This window comes from Drosophila suzukii, unplaced genomic scaffold (genome assembly GCF_043229965.1).
Source record: "Drosophila suzukii unplaced genomic scaffold, CBGP_Dsuzu_IsoJpt1.0 scf_6, whole genome shotgun sequence".
Classification (NCBI taxonomy): Eukaryota; Metazoa; Arthropoda; class Insecta; order Diptera; family Drosophilidae; genus Drosophila; species Drosophila suzukii.
The window spans coordinates 2,595,919-2,616,514 of record NW_027255938.1 but is presented as its reverse complement, the minus strand read 5'-3'; the positions used below and the strand labels follow the sequence as shown (position 1 = coordinate 2,616,514).

Here is a 20,596-nt window from a genome sequence, read left to right as displayed (position 1 = left end):
GAATCTGTCCCAAGCCGATCACTTCAATCTGACGAAGAGCGGTGGTGTGAGTCCTTCTTAAAGGAAACGCACACACATCAACCAAACGGTAGTTTTATGGTAAGACTGCCTTTCAAATGGCATTTCGATCCCACAATGGCCCTAGGAAAATCGCATCAAGTCGCTTTAAACAGGTTTCTTCAATTAGAGCGACGTTATCAACGGGATCCAGACAAATTGATTCGTTACAAGGAGGGAATCGAAGAATATTTTGAATTGGGACAAATCACACCAGCAGTCTCTAGTGAGAGATCAACAGTCAGTACCTCCACAAAACCCTGTCGGGTTGAATCCTGCGTTCTTCCTCATCACGCTGTCTATAAAGAAGACAGTTTCACCACCAAACAGCGCAGTGTTTTCGTCGCATCGGCAAAGACCTCAAACGGTCGATCTCTAAACGATGTATTGTCCATAGGACCCACTCTACAAAATGATCTCCCTGCAGTGTTGCTGAATTGGAGACAGTGCCGACATGTTTTCACCGCCGACATCCAGCGCATGTACCGTTGCATCGACGTACATCCGGACGATATGCAGTACCAGCGGATTTTATGGCGGGAGGCGGATGGAAACATCAAGGAATATTGTCTGTCAACTGTAACTTTCGGTACCGCTTCTGCACCATTCACCGCCATCAGAGTCATTCCTCAACTTGCAGAAGATGAACGCGAAAATTATCCAGTGGCGGATACGATATTCTTTCTGGTGATCACACTATCTAGCAACGACATAGCGCTCCTAGACAGCATTCCTTCATCAAACCGATGCAATCAAACTTCTCAAAGCTGCGACAGCTCTTATACAGTCAAAACCTTAGGAATGCATTGGTTACCTAACCAAGACTGTTTCACCTACAAATTGCAAGCGAGCATTCCCACGGGTTCAACCAAAAGAGAAATTCTTTCGAGCATCGCTGGACTTTTCGACCCCTTAGGATTAATCGCTCCTATTCTCATTACAGCAAAATTAGTTCTAAAAGAAGTCACAATGGCACACCTACATTCCGAGTCGACCCAGTACCAGGTTCCATCTCCATTACATACTGGACGGACGCCACTATCGTTCTCCACTGGATCAAAGGATATGTTACTAGATGGAAAACGTTCGTCGCCAATCGCGTTGCCTACATTCTGGACGACAGCGATTAAAACCAATGGAGACATGTTCCCACGGCGGATAATCCAGAAGACAGCGCCACGAGAGGACTATCCCCATCATAAATCTCCATCTTTGATCTCTGGTGGCACGGACCATCATGGTTTAGGCAACACTCCAGTGAGTGGCCGGACACAGAGGTACCGAACATAAAGTTTGATGAGCAGCCCCTAGAAGCAAAATCTTTTCGGATTCGTTTGCACACCACCCAAGTAGACATTAATATCATTGAGCGGTTTTCGACTTACACCAAACTAGTTCGAGTCATTGCATACATACTGCGCTTTTGTCACAACACTCAATCGAAGAAAACCAGATCGCACAGTCAGCTGTCGCCAGAGATACTGGACGTCGTGAATCATCGCAGAAAATCCTCTGCCTCCGAAGAGCATCCTAGGAAATCTCACTCCCTTTCTTGACGACGGCATCTTACGCGTTCGCGGTCGTCTCAAACATTCGAACCTTTCTTTCGATCGCAAACATCCAATCATCTTACCGCAGCGTCATTTCTTTACAGAGCTGGTAATTCAGAACTCCCATCAAGCTACCCTGCATGGCGGCGCTCATCTTACTCTAGCCCACACGAGGTACAAGTTCTGGATTCCAAATGTAAGACAAGCCGTCCGAACAATCCTTCGAAAATGCATCACGTGCTTCCGCGCGTCACCTAGCATCGGAAGTCAATTGATGGGCGACCTGCCGGTACCCAGGGTCAACCCACCGAACCGCCCATTCATTGCGACCGGCGTCGATTATACCGGGGCAATCGAAATCAAGGCAGCACGGCTTCGTGGAACAAGTACTTACAAAGGATACATTGCTATTTTCGTCTGCTTGGCTACGAAGGCAGTTCACCTAGAAGCGGTTACCGGACTCTCGTCGGAACACTTCCAACTAGCATTTTCTCGTTTTACTGGTCGCCGAGGACCAGTTCAACATATGTATAGCGACAACGGAACAAATTTCGTTGGCGCCAATAAGTTATTAGCATGCGCACCACAGGCGGATCACGACCACGCTACGTGCCCTACTTGGCATTTCACTCCGCCATACTCCCCCAATTTCGGAGGACTTTGGGAGGCCGGGGTCAAGTCCATCAAGCATCACGTAAAAAGGATTGTCGGAAGTCACAAGCAAACTTATGAGGAACTCGCAACGGTGCTCATCAGGATTGAGGCTTGCCTAAACTGTCGGCCACTTTGTCCGCTAACAGCTGATCCAGACGACTTAGAAGCTCTCACGCCGGCACATTTTCTCATTGGTGATACCCTGCTCGCACCTGCCCATTGTCGCCCTCAAAACTCGTCGTTCCGTGAGCAATTTCTGTCTCATCAAAATTTGATCCGTCAGTTTTGAACGCAATGGAGCTTGGATTGGCTGTCCCATCTTCAAGCGCGCCCAAAATGGAGTCAGGAAAGGGAGAATTTTGAGATCAATGAATTAGTACTCATCAAGGACGATCAACTGCCCTCCATCGCAATGGACGTTCGGTAGAATTACCAGTCTCCATCCTGGAGAGGATTCACTCGTTCGAGTTGTAACACTGAAAACAAAATCAGGCAGTCAAAAACGCTCCATCTCCAAGCTTTGTCGCCTGCCGTTCTCATGCTAATATGAACCAGCTGTTGCTCCCTTGGTAATCAATTGCATCCGTATGTCATTTTTCTTTCTCTTTGTCTTAGCCGCTATAGCCCTGCCAACTCTACAGAGCTTGCGAGAGGAAAAAGAGAACTACGAGCTTCAGCGACCGGAACAACATCGTCTGCTTTTACCTTTTGTCCATTGCGACCCATTTTTGTAAAGTTAATTAATGATCAAGAGTGAAGTGTACACATTATAAGCTAATGAATTAAAGGCTAAATTGTTATCTTTGAACTTCAGTCGTTTACCTACTCCCAAGAGCCCCTCTTACGATGTCAGCCTTACATAGCATTTTCGGCACGGCGTCACAACTTAACAACCTTTATAACAAATGTGTGTTAATAAGGGAAAAAACTATTCATCCAAAGCAAAATCCTTGGTTTACCCATAACATTAAAACAATTATTGAGATCCATGACGCATCCTACAATAAGTGGAAGCGATATAAACCCGCCTTTTTTAGATTGAAATACACTCGGGCGCGTGATAATGTTCGGCAGATAATCAGATCTGCAAAGTGTGAGTTATATTGGACCAATTTTAAAAATTTATCCCTTAAAAAACATGGCGAGAACTTATAAACATTGGAATTAGTAAAAGCAAGCAGCTGGCCCAACTCCAAATGGACGTCAACGATCTGTACAGGTAGTTTGTGCAACTCGATGTACCTGAAGCTACATGTAACAAGGACCTGAATGCCTACCAGACTGTGATAATAGATTTAGCTTAATGTGTATTAGACAATGTGATGTTCTTGAATGTTTACTTAGCATTAAATTCAAAGGCTGAAGGCCTAAAGGGCATTAGCCCTAAATTTTTAAAGTTGTTGTTACCTTTAGTCCTTAGCCATATTACACACATTATGAACACAGCAATTACCATATCCACTTTTCCCTCCGCATGGAAGTACGCGAAAATTGTCCCTGTACCGAAAAGTCAAACCGAATTCAGACCCATATCCCTACTTCCTTTCTTGTCAAAAATTTTTGTAAATATACTGGCGGCACTGGTACAACCCTTTATGGATATCAATTCCATGCTTAGTGAAAAGCAATCTGGCTTCAGAAAAAATAAATGTTGTATTCGTGCCATTACTGATGTAGTTTGGGACATTCGAGCAAGGCTAGATACAAATTATATGAGTCTAACGCACTTCCAATTGATATGCAATTGGACTACTTCTCAAGTAAATCAAATCTTAAGCATAGGTTAGTCAATTATTTTGTGAATTTTAGTACGTAAGATAAGTTGTTGAAATGTTCAAGTAGCCAGTAAAGGAATTCCGTTGGCGGAAATGAAATAAATAGATAAATAAATTGGATAATGTTTTTGAGTCTTCTTGATCACAGCAAGTCCACCCTAACACATCTGTCTACGCTTTGACTGACCTGATCAAGTAGATGGGTGTGGGTTTGTGTTAAGATGAAATAAGAGTGTCACAAAACTAACAATGGTAGACAGATACATGGTAACGATAAGGATTTTAACCCAACGGCTAATATTCGGACGAGAGACTGCACCTATCGAAGACGGAGGCCCAGATGTTATTGGCCACCTTCTATACCCACCGTACCTGTGAAGTCTAATTAGACTCCACCCTTAAAACAGCGGCTGCGCTACATCCTCTATGGTGCCCTCAAAAGATCACAAATTAATTCATCTTAAATTTAATTTAATACGGCAAATACGATAATATGGTTCATGGTTCTTAATACTACAAATTCTAACACTAAAACCTTAAGACTAAGCGTTCTTAACGCCAAACGACTTTCTATATGATTATGAGATTATAAAATAGGAAAAGAAATGGATATTTAGTTTACGTTAAATTATTACGAAACTGATTACATATTTTATCGATATGCGGTAAACTTTTTCAAAAACTACAGAAAAGCTCTTAGGCGGATTACGTTAAGTTATAAAAGGGCAAACGATTCTTATTTAATATTTATCAATACATGAATGTGGGAAAACTTACATGTATATATTTGTACCAAAAGTTTGCGGGCTCAGACAAGAATGAATATATATATGTGATAATGTAAATGATTTACGGCTATGCCGTACTTACGAACTCTCCAACAAAGTCAGCAGGCCTGATGACGATCGATGTTCGCTGTAGAATAGTTTAATTTAGGTGTATATATGTCACACATGTCGTAAGCACACTCGCAACGTGATCCAAATTGTAGATGGTGGCGGCGGATTTGGTAAGGTCAAAACCTCACGCGGGTTGACGGCGGCGATCCTTGAAGCTGCTTATGGTTTGCCGATGATGAAAATAGTCCAGTTGTGGCAAGGATGAAAGATTCCTGTTTGTGCCTAACCGAAGTAGACACTTCCGGGTCACACCGCGGGACAAGGGGGTAATGAGCACTTGTCGCTGGCATGGGGACGCTTTGATGGCAGGACGATCGCGTCGCGGCAATGGTAACGATGGTTACTGCGATGCCGGACCACAGGCGATGCTGGAGCTGCGCTGAGGGTGAGCTAATGTGGTTAGCTGCTAGTTGAGATAGTGTATTACGAGCCCTATTCCCAGATGTAGGAAGTAGAACCTCGGAGTTAAGAGGTGTGTTGATAACTGTTTTATTCTTCATTTGGAACATGTTTATATACTACTTGGAACACGGAAGTTTAGTGTAATATTAGTGAAGTAAGCTATATTCTAAAGTTGGTCAGGGAATTATGATTATGGTAGCAGTTTGCGTAGTTGGCTTTGCGTAGTTGGCTGACACTGCAAAATGTGCTGACTGCATTGGCCGGTCAGTGTGCCGTTGAGTCGGTGAAACGGTGAGTTAGTGAGACATATAATATGCTGATCAGCAATTCTCATATGCAGTGGGTGCTACTGAGCGCCTGGTACTGTTCCCAACTTGGCTGCTGCTTGATTTGTTGGGTGTGGTCATGTTGAGTACCTTTGGGTACGAACAATTCCTTTCACGCGGTGTGCGGTATGAGAATCTCAAATGGGGATTCTGGCCTGGCGCTGAAGAAACGTATGGTTCCGCTAATAAACCGCTGCCCGCGGCACCTGCTCCTTGCTGTGCGCAGAGGAAGGACTGTAAAACTTCCGACAATTCCGAGAATTCGCACGTGTCTCTGGTCACTGCTGTTTTCCGGGAATTACGATTAGATTCTCTCAATATACGTCCCAATTATCTTACCACCAATATTGGGAGTAATAACGGGTCGTACTGGTCAACAAAATTGTAAGAATTTCACACGCGGATGTATGGATACGGACTGGTTTGAAAATTGTAACACTTTACGCAGGGAACGATCAGATCTCGGGAGAAGCTTGCGACAAAGAGGAGGAACTCATGGCTATATACTAATACTAGAGTAAACGGTCCGAGAGCTTCAGAAGAGATATTTTCACCCCTCCGTAATATCATCAGCAATCGAAAAATCTGCAACAGTAAACGAAGTTCAGCCAGCCAACGGTATCTATACAATGAGTCAGAGGCATGATGAAAAACGGCAACAACAAGAAATCGACCCTCGATCCAGCGAGTTGCATATGCGAAAATTAACGAATGTCCCAACTAAACCACACAACATGCTCTTTGCAACGTCACAGCAGAACGATAACTACCCAATTCAACCACACAACATGCTCTTTGCTACGTCACAGCAGAACGACATCTACCCAACTCAACTACACAACGTGCACTTTGCTACGTCACAGCGAAATGTTATCTACCCGACTCAACCACACACCGTGCACTTTTCTACGTCACAGAAATTTGCAGACTGTGCTACATCACAGCCAAACGTAAACATCCCGGTCACTTACTCAAACTTTGGAAATTTTGTAACTTCGGGAAACGATTTTAATCAATACAGTACTTTTCCAATACATCAACCGATGTAAAACAAGTATCCGTGTGCTCTTGCAGGCTACTTGGATAACAGGATCCCTACTGGCAATGAAAACCTTAATCCCTCCTATGGAAACATCAGCGATATTGTCGCGCTGCTTCCGGAATGCAAACCGTCTGGTAAATCCTTGAGCTCACATCAATTTGTAAGGCGTGTTAACTCCCTTCGTAACGCTTATCGTTGGGATGATCGTAAGGTAATATTTGCAGTTCAACAAAAGATGCTGGGTGCTGCTCGTTATTGTGTAGACTCTACGGATCAAATATTTCAAACATGGCGCAAGTTTACTGCAAGATTTTTAAATGACTTTCCATGTCTCAGCAATCCGGCAGACGTTCACCTTAAGATGTCAAAAACGCATAGAGATTCCACCGAGTCACCGTCAGATTATTTTTACAAGATGCTAGCCTTAGGTAAAAAGGTTGAGCCACCAGATTCAGCAATATGCACACACATTATCAACGGGATTAACGACTACGATCTAAACAGAAAGATATCCAACAGTTATGTTTCGTGTAACTAACTTCTACGCGATATTCTTGCATACTCAGCGCATAATATCATAAAGCATAACGCCAGTCAAATGTCAAACAAACGGGATCTTAACGTCAGCGTTCATAAGCCGAATTCATCCTTGGTTACAAAACGTCCTTCTAACGACAAAGTCTAAGTATCAGTTAAATGCTACCGTTGTCAAAAGGTTGGACATTATTCTTGCCCGGAGCCCCAGCGCAAGCCTCGTTGCACGCACTGCAATCGCACAACACAGGATTCTGCCAGCTGCCCCGATAACACAAAAGCAGGTCCAAAAAATAATAAAATTGACCCTAACTCTGATTCGGAAATCTCCAAATTGATCTAGTTAAATGGCAATGAAACCGTCGCATTCGTAGATCCAGGCAGTACGCGAACGCTAATTCGTAAGGCATTCGCCGAAAACGTAGGTGTTTTACAGCGATTCTGATTACGAAGTGGAAGTTTTGGTCGTAGAAGATAAACTAATAACCGAAAATGTACTTTTGGGTAAGGATATCTTTTGTCGCGATGGAAACAAATTGATCATCCTCGGTAACGAGTGTTACGTAGAGAATATTCGAAAAATTCAAACAAGCGAAGAGCGTTCCTCAGTTGGAAACGAACTTATAAACGGATTGATATTGGGAACGCTTCTTGCTTTGCGGAGAAAGCTAATGAGCTCGGTAAATGTTCTCTAACCAAAACGGAAATAACTTTAACATCAAACGTTCCGTGCTACACTAAGCCCTACCGTAAGCCTTTTGCACTTAGACCTGTCGTCGGTACTCGCATATTTAGGTGACGTCATAGTTCCCAGACAAACATTTGATGAGGGTATCCAACGACTCGAAAAATTCTTTCGAATTCTTAAAGAGAGCGGCTTAACACTTCGCTATGACAAATGCAAGTATCTTCAATCAGAAATATTTTTCTTGGGCCATATTGTCAACAAAGATGGTATCACTCCTGGAGAAAGCAAGTTGAGCGCTATCAAAAACTTTAAAAACTTCAATAACGTAAAGAATGACAGACGATTTTTGGGTCTAACGGGTTTCTTTCGAAAGTTTGTTGAAAACTACTCCTTAATAACAAGACCCCTTACACGATTGTTGCGTAAATCAGACCAGAACTGTTTTGATTGGGAAAATGACCAGCTTTTAACGAGCTAATCGACAAATTATGCTGTGTTCCTGTTCTAGATCTGTATGACTTTGCAGCACATCATGAGGTACACACAGATGCTTGTCCGATCGGACTAGCAGGAGTCCTCTTGCAATCTCAAGACAAAACGAATTGCCGACCTGTCTGCTATTTTAGTAGGCACTGTACTGTTACGTATTTTCCGACGAATTTAGTATACCCTTACAAAAATTAAAGTTTGGCAGTTACAAGTCCTGAACACGCCGTCTTTGAAATATCCGTCAACTAAGTAATTATTAATTTAAAAATATCGTCTGCAGTTCAAAGGAAAGATTTGAAGAATGAAATATTTAGTATTATTAATAAGGATCATTAAATAAAAATGTAAAGATTCCCTTTAGAACAGATATAATCGGTGAAACAAATGATAGAGCTATTTATAGCAAACAATATACTTATGTATATAGTATATAGTGAATGAAAGATAGGTCCAGTATAAGTCCTTATAATTCTCCGGTTCTACAGCTAAAATCCTTTTTTTTTTATGTTGGAGCTAACCAATTAATAATTGTATTGCTTATAATTGCTTAATCAATTATTTAAGGTACTATTTTATGAAAAATAAACTGAGCCCTATTATAAAAAATTGATCATTTTAGGCCATATACGCCTTAAAAAATGGCTATACAAAAAAAAAATGTTAAATGTTATCTCATGGTACTATTCAATTTTATTTTTTTTGACGGCGGTGGAAATCGATAACTTATGTATAACTTATGTATGCCTTGAATGGGTAAGGGTAAGAGTAAGTCAAAAGTTTTTGGGAAGCATTTTAAATATTTCCCTAGCCATTTTCAGTATAATATACTTATTAGAAAAAAATTAACTTACAATGTGTTTTGGGCAGGACTCGAACTTTGAACCCCGAGAACAAAAAAGTGTCGGAACGCACCACTTGTTTCCCTGAGCCAAGTTCATATGATCTTACTTCGTGACAAAACGCTTTTGCAATTTCTAAGAAATTATTTTTGTTCAATCCCAGTTCTGTGTGGAAATTTGGGAGTGTGCTAAAGCCGTCAGGCGCTCTTTTAGAGCGAGGCCAGATTCGGAATAACATCACTCAAATACAAAAATATCAGTATCACAAAGAGGCACTCGGTCACCTGGCGTCACGTTGATTGGTGGTTTGCTGGGAATAGGTATTGCCAAAATCTCCTCCGCCCCCTCAAACGTAATGGTGGTATGGTGCCTAGGCAAACTTCAAACTCTTTCTCAGCTTTGTCCCATTTTAAGGGGACTTGGTCTCGACGGACTTGGCAGGTGTGTACAGACGAAGATGTTGGACTAGGAATATCAATCGAATCTGTAACTGCTATTTCGTTACTCTTTATTCCCGTTACTCGAAGAGTAAAGGAATAGAATGTAACAGGTACAAGGAAGCGTTTCCGACCTTAGAATCAGGATCACTAGCAGAGTCGATGTAGCCATTTCCGATTGTCTGTCCGTCCGTATGAACGCAGAGATCTCTAAAACTATTAAAGCTAGAATGTTGGCATACTTGAGGCTCTTGCGCTGCGCATGTTTGTTTTAGCTGGGTGCCACGTCCACTTCAAAACCCATTACCTGTAACCTGTCTATCGTCCACATTTTTAAATATTTTGTTGAAGGATAAATGAAGATTTGTTTTGATTAACTATATATGTTTGCATGCCATTGTTTAATTCGGACTATCCATTAAAAGTGTATAAGCAAGTAAAGAGGTGTGCGAACAGTCGCTTTGCTGCTTGCATATCTCAATCTCATCGCACTCCCCTTAGCTGAGTAAAGGGTATACAATAGTAGGTATGAGTATTGAGTATACAAAATTGTCGCATACGAACGTTGCTATTGGATAAAATAACTAGAAATAAGAAATACCAACAAATAACCAAAAAAATACTATTTGGGTGTGTTCTTAGGATTCGATAATGAAATTGAACAAACTATATACAAATTGCGTTGCTAAGTGTGGAATCCATCCATCTAGTTGGAAATAATCTTAAAGCTTTTTGGTTTGATTGACTTTTTGGGGGAAATGCCCGTAGGCGCAAAGCGTTCGTTCAACGTAAATATCTGATCTGCATCAATTGAAATTTTACACGAGTAAGCTCTACAATTATTTCTGTCCCACCCCTGATAGTACACTGTTGAACGTTGATGCACTAAGAGTAGTACAAACTAGTTGCCTCGGGGCCATTTTTCATTTAGGGCGAATTCAGTTCGCGGGGAAGGTACATAAACAAATAAAGACGGGACATAACAAAGAGATATACAAGTAATAATAGCTTATAACTTTTTAATGAATGGACCGAATTAAAAAATGTTTGGCATGTGGACATTAATAATAAAAACCAGAAGAGCACTTTAGTCGAGTTCCTCGACTATCTGATTCCCGTTAGTCAGCTAAAGGGGCCAAAGGGAGATATATATATGCAAGCAGTTATGGGCGTTTGTGGGCCTTAGAGTGGGCATGGTACCCTGCTGAGACAACATGTTCTGCGCAAGAAGCTCAAGAATCTACATGTCAAATCTTAAATTTCTAGCTTTATAGTTTCCGAGATCTCAGCGTTCATACGGACGAACAGACGGGCATGGCTAGATCAACTCGTCTAGTGATCCTGATCAAGAAAATATATAGGGCCGGAAACGTTTCCTTCTCCCGGCTATATACTTTCCGACAAATCTAGTATTCCCTATTACTATAGGAGTAACAGGTATAACAAGAATTACAAATTACAGTTATAATAATTAAATTTAACAAGGAAGAACGCTATAGTTGAGTACCTAGACTATCAGATACCCGTTAATCAGCTAATGGGACCAAAGGGAAATGAAGATATGCAAGCAGCAAAGCGAGATTGAAATGCGCCACCCACCGGCGGTAGACAGATTTAAGCGTTATGGGCGTTAGTGTTGGCGTGGAAAATTTTTTTTTGTATCAATCGATAGGTATTGACCAGACCAATACCTTTCAGTTAAAATTTATTATCTTGCATAAAAATTGTGGGCGCCACAGACTTGGGCGGTTTGTGGGCGTTAGAGTGGGCGTGGCAAACTTTTTTTGGGTCAATCGATTGGTATTGACGAGAACAATACATTTTACTTTTTATTCTAACATCAAAAGGATGTAGGAGCCACAGTTTTGGGCGGTTTCTGGGCGTTAGAGTGGGCGTGACCCTCTGCTGAAACAAACATGCGCTGCACAGGAATCTCCGAAATCTGCATGCCTAATCCCAGTATTGTAGCTCTTATAGTTTCCGAGATCTCAGTGTTCATACGGTCAGTCGGACAGACGGACATGGCTAGATCGACTCGGCTAGTGATCATGATCAAGAGTGTATATACTTTATGGGGTCGGAAACTCTTCCTTCTGCCTGTTACATACTTTCCGACGAATCTAGTATACCCTTTTACTCTACGAGTAACGGGTATAAAAATACATAAAATGATATTCCCAATTGTATAAGATAATATGTCAGAAATCACCGAAGATATAATTTGTTTCATATTATTTTCCCACCAATTTTCCGATCGTTCCTGTGGCAGCTATATAATATAATCGTCCGATTATGATAAAATTAAATTCGAAATTCAGAACTAATTAAAAAATGTTATTTGCAAGCGTAGAAGGTTATATGTTAAAAAACACCGAAGCTATAATATGTTTCATATTATTATCCCACCAATTTTCCGATCGTTCCTATGTCAGCTATATGATATAGTCATCCGATTTTGATAAAATGTAATTCAAAACTAATTAAAAAATGATATTTTCAAGCTTAGGAGGTTATATGTTAAAAAACACGGAAGCTACCAATTTTCCGATCGCTCCTATGGCATAATATAGCTGTCGTCCGATTTTGATAAAATTAAATTCGAAATTCAGAACTAATTAAAAAATGTTATTTCCAAGCGTAGAAGGTTATATGTTAAAAAACACCGAAGCTATAATTTGTTTCATATTATTTTCCCACCAATTTTCCGATCGTTCCTATGGCAGCTATATGATATAGTCGTCCGATTTTGATAAAATTTAATTCGAAATTCAAAACTAATTAAAAAATATTATTTCCAAGCTTAGCAGGCTATATGTTAAAAAACACCAAAGATATAATTTTAAAAAATTTTTTTCCCGATTATTCCTTTGGGAGCTATAAGATATAGTTGGCCGATCCGGCTGGTTCCGACTTATATACTACCTGCAAAAGATATAAGACTTTTGGGAAAGTTTCAGCCCGATAGCTTTAAAACTTGCGTAGAAACGGACGGAATCGACTCGTCTAGTCATGCTGATCAAGAATATATATACTTTATGGGGTCGGAAACGTCTCCTTCACTGCGTTGCAAACTTCTGACTGAAATCATTATACTCTCTGCGGGGGTATAAGAACGGTACATTTTGATTGAGGTCTTTTGACTACAGTCTTTTTGCCTCACAAAAGAAACGATATTTCATATAATGCATTTCTTGAGTTAACAATCATTTTTAATTGACCACCGGGTGCTGTTACTTTTTGGGGTGTCACAGAAATATCTTCAGTCGAAATTCAATTTAATTCAAATTTCGCCCACACTGGCCGTTTGGCCAAAAAAGGAATAACCCAAAAAAATTACATCGCATCTTTTTGCCTTTCATTCTTGATAAATTTTGCAGTAACATGTTGTTAATAACAAAAGCAACTATTACAGCAATAATTTATATTCTCTTTAGAAGTGCAATATCCTACATTGCCTTACATTTGTTAATTTGGCTTTAGCCGGTGTGACCAAATTTTTGAACACGGATATTAGTAAATTGGCTGAAAATATAATTTTTTGCTTGGCCCACTTTTTTAGGTTGAATACTGGGCCTAACCAATAAAGTACAAAGGTTATCGTCAGCAGAAAAAATAAGAGAAATCGATATAGACGACGGCCCCAACTATCAGAAACCCGTTGCCCAGCTACCAAAAAAGCGCCACCTATCGTTCATTCCTAGGTGGCGCTAGTGAAAAATCGTAAGCAGCCGAATTTGTGTATGAATATACTCTATTGAATTTTCTAATTATTACACCCGTTTCCCGTAGAGTAACCCGAAAAAGTATGTAACAGGTAGAAGAAAGCAACTCCGACTTTTTTATCAGAGTCACTAGCCAAGTCGATCTAGCCAAATCCGTTCTGGGATCTGGGAAACTATAAGTGCTAGAGGTTTAAAAATAGATAAAATGTGGCCGAGGGAGAGGCGTCCGATGTTCAGGCACCATTTTACCGGCTAAGCTATCCAACATAACGAGAAAAAATATTTAAAGAGCCTTGAAAACAATATTAGTGCGTAAAGTTCGTCAGTCCACACTGCCCCACAAGCTTAGCTTTCGCTTGATCGTAATTCGATCAGGCTTCACACATTCGTGTGCCAAACGGATCGTTGCGGGCCGTGCAATACAATCCCTTATTGTCAAGGTTGTCCGTCGAAAGATATGTCATTGTTCTTGACCTACACCACTTCTCGCGTCAGCACCCCCCTTTTGAAAGGTTTAGCACATCATCACTTTGTATTCTGTTTTTATACCCGTTACTCGTAGAGTAAAAGGGTATACTAGATTTGTCGGAAAGTATGTAACAGGCAGAAGGAAGCGTTTCCGACCCCATGAATTATATATATTCTTGATCAGGATCACTAGCCGAGTCGATCTAGCCATGTCCGTCTGACCGTCTGTCCGTCTGTCTGTCCGGATGAACGCTGAGATCTTGGAAACTATAAGAGCTAGGCTATTGAAATTTGGCGTGCAGATTTCTGAGCTTCTTACGCAGCGCAAGCGCGTTTCAGCAGAGTGCCCATTCTAGCGTCCACAAACCGCCCAAAACTGTGGCTCCTACAGTTTTGATGATAGAATAAAAATTTTAGCTGAAATGTATTGTTCTCATCAATACCTATGGATTGACCTAAAAAAAAGTTTGCCACGCCCACTTTAACGCCCACAAACCGCCCAAACCTGTGACGCCCACAATTTTCATGCTAGATAAAAAATTTTAACTGAAATGTATTGGTCTCGTTAATACCTATCGATTGATAAAATTTGCCACGCCCACTCTAACGCCCATAACGCTTAAATCTGTATACCGCCGGTAGGTGGCGCATTTTAATCTCGCTTTGCTGCTTGCATATCTCCATTTAGCTGAGTAACGGGTATCTGATAGTCAAGGTACTCGACTGTAGCGTTCTTCCTTGTTTTTTTTTCAAAAATTATATACTCAATATATATTACTAACCTGGATCAACTCCGTTATGAATGTCACGACACGGAGAAAATACTGGCGACCCGGTAGGCTCTGCATCCGAGCAACCTCGAGCATAGCCGGGGGTATAACGATCGTCTGAGGGTAGAGTGCGCACCTCTGGAACAGGAGGAAGCTTAGGCTTTGCATAGACACAAGGACTACATCAAGGAGCAACAGCCACTTACATGTTTGAATTAGGGAATAAAAGAACATGCGTTCTGAGGTAGTCAAGGTGTTCTGCTTCTCCAAAGTGTCCACGATACCCAGCGGGAAACGGTTGGAGGAGCTTGGTCAAAAGCCCGGGACCACGCTCCAATCCGCTTTCCAGCAACATATAAAAGCCTTGCAAGGATAAACCAATACATATAATAAGATGGTCGGAACCGAATATTTGTGAACATTTCTCCAAAAGTAATTATCAACGGAAGGTCGGAAAAAGAATAACAGGTTTCGCCATAGTACCGACAGTGAGAGGCGATAAAAGTCCTTTTGCGCAGGTCTTGGTAAAATCCACGGAAATCGTGGGTCTCTTGAATTCCGTAGCATCAGTCAGTTTATTTAGATAAGGTTGCCTAGAAATATTTGCAAAGTTTGGGCGGAGGCTAGATAGGTCACAATCGATCATGAAATCATCAGGAGGTACACAGCATTTCAGACCAATATTTCCTACAATGGGTTGACACATCGATTACCTATACTCCTTTGAAGTTCTTATAGGATTCTTTCAAGTGTCTACGGCAAAACAACAATTACTGTTTGCTGAAGTAGACGAAATTCTACGGAAAGGACTCATCGATTTAAGTGAAAGTCCCTGGAATAACCGAAGGACGCTAGTAGAAACACCTGGATTAAATAGGCTCTGTTTTGACGTAAGGGAACTGAATACACTCTCACTAAAAGATGCTTACCCATTACAAAACCTTAAGTCGATCTTAAGCTAGTTAGATATGCGTCCTGTGTAATTCGGCTAAAAGGTTCTGTAGAGTAATGGATAAAGTAATCCAACAGCGTCTGCGCAGCCTCGTTTTTGTGTACCTGGATGACATGCTGACAATATCCAAGCAGTGATTAAATAAATCAAATTCGATGATCGGTCTACACAAATCAATATGTTGCTTCAAAAATATCATCTGTGATAGTGTGTACCCAAAATTTATCCGCCAACATCGTGGCCGAAATGCTATTCCGACCGAATGATGTCACCGATTTGGAATTCTTCGACTTATTGCATCGAGGTCGAACGCAATTTCGGCCTCCGAGGACGCACCTCATATGGGCAGCAACCGCGCTTTGACCCCGGGGACAAACTCAGGGTGAGCGAGGGAGTGCTTTCTGAGGCTGAAGAGGCTCCGGATTGGAACGAGACAGCAGACTTTTCTGCTAGGTACGCGGAAACCCGGACGTCATCACTCCGAACTGCCCGGATTGCGCGGAAAACGATCGACTGGGCGATCCCAGGCCGAAAAGGATGCGCCCAGAGAGGAGTTCCGAGAAGCAGTAAATGTCCCTACTTAGGACTGTGGATACATTTTTAGGATAGCTGTAATTTAATGTAAAAGTCTTTACCGTAGAAAGATCGGATGCGCCGGTACTTGGGGGTCAGAAACCGGATCTTCGAGGAGCAAAAGTTGAGCTTCATGAGATTGATGTTCAGAAAAGTCCAGAAGGCCAAGGATCGATTCCGGAAACGACGAGCGCAGAGGCTAGAAATAGTTGCCGTGGTTAAGCGCAATGGAAAGGAAGACCCTCGACCATTCGCCTAAGTCTGAGTCCTGACCCAACAGCTGCCGGGATGGCTGGACACGGGAGCGAATATCAGCCTGTTTAGAAAAGGTGGACGAGAGCTGTTTGAAGCGTTTGATGTGCCCGTCCAAAAATACCTCTCCGTGGTCCAAACGGCATTGGGAGATGTGTCAAGTTGCCTGTGGAATACCGAGGACAGACAAAGCGGATCCTGTTGTACAGGATTCGACTTCTGGCAGCATTTGGCTTGGCTCCGGTGGTGAATGGCTACGGCGACCCCGAAAGCTTGAAAAAGGTCGACGAAATCCACGCTAGGGAGATGGAACAGGACAACGACGACGAGGACTAGCCGATCCCGAGTACTGGGCGCTACCAGCTTAAAGAGGTTTAGCAGGTGTTTCTCACGTTCGAGAACGATGGTCTGGAAACGACCAGCCTGGAAACACAGACAATTGTGCTGATCGAGGGAGCCAAGGTTTTCAAGAATCAGAAAGTAGTCGAGGATGAGGTGAACAAGATGAAAGCTCTCGGAGTCGGTATTGTCCAGACCTGAAAAATATCGGTTCTGCTTAGAAGCCCGGAAATTGAATGATCTGACCATTAAATATGCTTACCCACTACATAGTATCGTTGGCATTCTGTCTAAGATCGACAAAATGTACTACATATCTGGCAGATCAATATGGATCCAAAAAACATGGAATTCACGGCCTGTACTGTTCCTGGTCAGCCTCTCTACAAATTCCGGGTGATGCCTTTCAGATTCTGCAACGCGGTGCAGCGTTTGGTGAGACTCATGTATTGAGTAATCCTAGCCGAGAGCCACTCGTCTATGCTGATACTGGGACTGCTAAATTACCGTACCGCCGGTTCATAAAGAACTTCGCGACGTTGGCTGCTCCGCTTACTGAATCGCTGAAGAATACTGGTAGCTCGCAGTTTTCTTTGAGTCTAAACGCCCACTTAGCCCTGGAGTCATTGAAGATGGCGTTAACGACAGCACCAGGCCTGGTGCATGCGGACTTCAAGAGTTAAAGTCGGGGCGGTGCTGTTCCAGCGAGACAACGACGGACAGGAGCAGCTGATTGCTTCTTTCTCGACGAAAATGAATATACATCAGGTGAACTACACCGAAACCGAGAGTGTCTCGCCGCTCTCCTAACTGTTCTTGAACGTTCTTGAAGACCGTACAGGAAACTACCACCTCAACGCTGTAGATTTCCTCATTAACGAGTTTTTTTACAAATTCGGCGTTCCGGAAAGAATACACTCTGACAATGATCTGCAGTTTCGGAGTTTCGGGATCACTCACCTAAAGAGTCCGCTATACTCTCCGCAGAGCAATGTAGTAGAACGAGTCCATCGGGACGTCGACTGGGAGTTTACCACGCCAAAGATATCCGTGTGTAATCTGGAAGGAGGCACAAAGTAAACAAGGGAAAAATGCAACAATGTGGTCATAAATTTCGGCAGCGTGGGCCCTGTGTTGACCAGGTTCCATCAGGAAAGGATTTAAATGTTCCGAATGGTTTCGTCAAATGGTTTCCTTGGGTGGTGTTGCATTTCAAGTTGGAACTGGCTGTAAGTAAACCGATATCAAGACAGACTGTCGAAAGCGTAGGCAGTGTAATTACAATGCCGGTGGCGCCTCCTATTGCTGGCTGTTGGGCGATTTAGCTATTTAAATGAATCCCGGTTCGCTCTTGGGAATTATCTTGAATGCTTTCGGATCGTCCAATGACCCATTTTTGAGAGCAGCGGGCTTAGAAAATGGCGAAGGAAGAAAGCTAGGTGAGATCAAGTCAGTAGCTGCCATATTGGGGATCTGTATTTCTTTGGGCCATCCGGAGACCCATCAAAGAGCCCGGGAAACAGTAGCAGGATCCGTCTGCTTCTTCCAGGGCTGGAAAGGGATGTCTGGCAGTATTGTGTTTGGAAAAGCTGAGTATAATATGCGATGTATTGTCAAAATCGTTACAACTGTCACATTGGTTGTTGTTTACTATGTACATTTTGTGAAGCGTAAAATGTTCTAATGCCGTTTTGATTTAACATGCCATTATCAAAGCTTGGATTTTTCGTTGTTCTCGGAAAGAGGTCACAGTATCAGTATTGAATTATTTACTATTTTCTTTTGTATATTATATGTTATTTAGTTGTCAGGACTGGCTTTTTCAATTGCTATGGCGCTGTTTTTATAATCATTTACAATTGCTGTTCGAGGCATGCCTAACGAGATGACATGGTCAAGGGCTTTGTCTATCGCTAGGAGTTCGGCGGACAGGGAGGATAGAGTTTTGTTTGTGTAATAGCTTCCTACATGATTTGAACTTCTAACCAATTGCTGCGCTTGAATGATTTGAAGTGACTGATCCGTCCGTATAAATAATCTTAAGGCTCTTGTTTCTCAGTTCTATAATTTGTTCTTTAAATATTTTCCTATTACTTCTTAGGTCTATATGACATTTATTTTTGGTTGTTACCTTAAAGAAGTCTAAGTCTACCCTAATCTTACCCAGATTGGCTCCGGATCACAAACTTTAACTTGGTCTAACATATTTTAAAAGTCTTTGTAAGACTTTTCGTAACTGGTGTTAATTTCGCTATTGGTGAGTAAAACATTTTTGGCAGGCAACTCGTGTTGAAAGACTTTAATTATTTTCTTTGCGCTTTGGAAACGTATCCTATATTCAGGTGGATGATCAGCCGCCATGTGGTATGATAGGTATTGGTGTGCACTTAATGAGATCCAGCACTCTTCTAAGGTTCAGGTTTTGTATGGATTTTAATTTCACCAATGACTGTCCTTTAAAATTTACTAAGTGAAGACCATGCATACTCTAGCTTTCTTTTGACAAACGATTTGTGAAGAAGAAGACCTTTTCTGGGATTTACCCCAAAGGAGCATGTTTTGTTTGCTGATGAGATCGATTGTTCGATATGTGCACAAGGTGAATTGTTGGCCGCTACAATTATTCCCAGAAACTTGATTTGGTCTACGTTTTTAATTGCTATATCTTTGTGTATCACTTCGAGAGGGTTTCTGGATGGGTTGAATGAAAGGTGTAAGTCGTTGCATTCAATTTCAAGCTCCGAAATTATTTCGAAGCAGACTAGAAAGAAGTTGTCTGCATTCTGGAAAAGCTCGCAGCTTTCGTCATTTAAATCGTGTAGATTTGATGTTCAGAGGTTAAACAAAGTTGGGCTTGGGAGACCCCTCTGTTTAACACTGTACTACAACTCCCGTTAACTAAAACTCTTCTCTGAAGAAAAATAATTACCCATTAAATTTGGTGAAGGTTTGAGAGAGTTAAAAGTTTGCCCTGTCTAAACAGTCAAAGGCTTTTTGAAGGTCCAGGCATGCTGCCACCACCTGGAACCCTTTAGCTTTTAAGGCTTGAAATATATTTATAATATTACTTATACACATTGCTGTGGACCTAAATTTTCGGCAAGCGGAAGATCTGTTGGGTAGTATATTATTTGTTGAGATTAAATGGTCAAATTACAGTTTTTTTAGTCCCTCCAATACTTTGAATAGATCGCTTAGTAACTTGGTTAGGTCTGCATTTATTTTAGGAATCGAAACTACATCTCACTGCAGCTTTCTGGAATTTGGCCAGATGGCCATATATAGTTGATAAGACTAAGCAATTCTGTTTTCTTTGTGGGGGAGACTGATCCCTCTTCGTTGATCGCTTAATCACGGTAGTCCCTTTGAGAAATTCGGCGCACCGGTGCGCTTTCTAGAACAGCAAATGTTCCTTTATTTCCCGACGTTCCTGGTATTGACCCGAGAAAACTGGCAGCAAACACGATTCAAATGGCTCAAAAATCGTACGTCCGTGTTCGTTGCTGTCTAGCTCACGACTGTGTTTTATAATTTAATTAATCATACAAGTTAACTATACTTAAAAAAAAATACGTGACAAAAATTTTTTAGTTTTAAAATGGCCTTTTTCTACGGTATTTAAGTCTTACACACTTTTCTGAGCTGCTGGTAATTTTATATTTTATATTATTTAAAGATAATTAAAACATAATGGTTTAATGGCTATTAAGATTGCACAAGCTGTAAGAAATAGCCGTCAGAAAATTGTATTTATAGATCTAGCTTTTTTTCAACCATACATTCATCCTAGCTTACTTTTTGCTGTTACAGATATGTGATCTTGTTAGT

General features: G+C 41.5%; 2 protein-coding genes across 2 annotated transcripts in view; one reads left to right on the top strand and one right to left on the bottom strand.

Annotated features, from left to right (window-relative positions):
• Nucleotides 1–15,564, bottom strand: part of LOC139355003 (uncharacterized) — an 86,502-nt gene extending 70,938 nt beyond the window's left edge. The window contains exons 1-3 of the mRNA XM_070999271.1: nt 14,859–15,564; nt 14,665–14,806; nt 4,907–5,314 (exon numbers count right to left, since the gene is read on the bottom strand). Of these exons, the coding sequence (XP_070855372.1) occupies nt 5,276–5,314; nt 14,665–14,806; nt 14,859–15,007 (330 nt within the window). The 5' untranslated portion in view covers nt 15,008–15,564 and the 3' untranslated portion in view covers nt 4,907–5,275. The remainder of the gene's footprint in view (nt 1–4,906; nt 5,315–14,664; nt 14,807–14,858) is intronic.
• LOC139355038 (uncharacterized) lies at nt 136–2,688 on the top strand. The gene is made up of 4 exons (XM_070999316.1): nt 136–919; nt 1,001–1,314; nt 1,696–2,506; nt 2,588–2,688. The coding sequence occupies exons 1-4, from the start codon at nt 136–138 to the stop codon at nt 2,686–2,688; spliced, it is 2,010 nt and encodes a 669-aa protein (XP_070855417.1).
• Nucleotides 15,565–20,596: the final 5,032 nt, after the last annotated feature.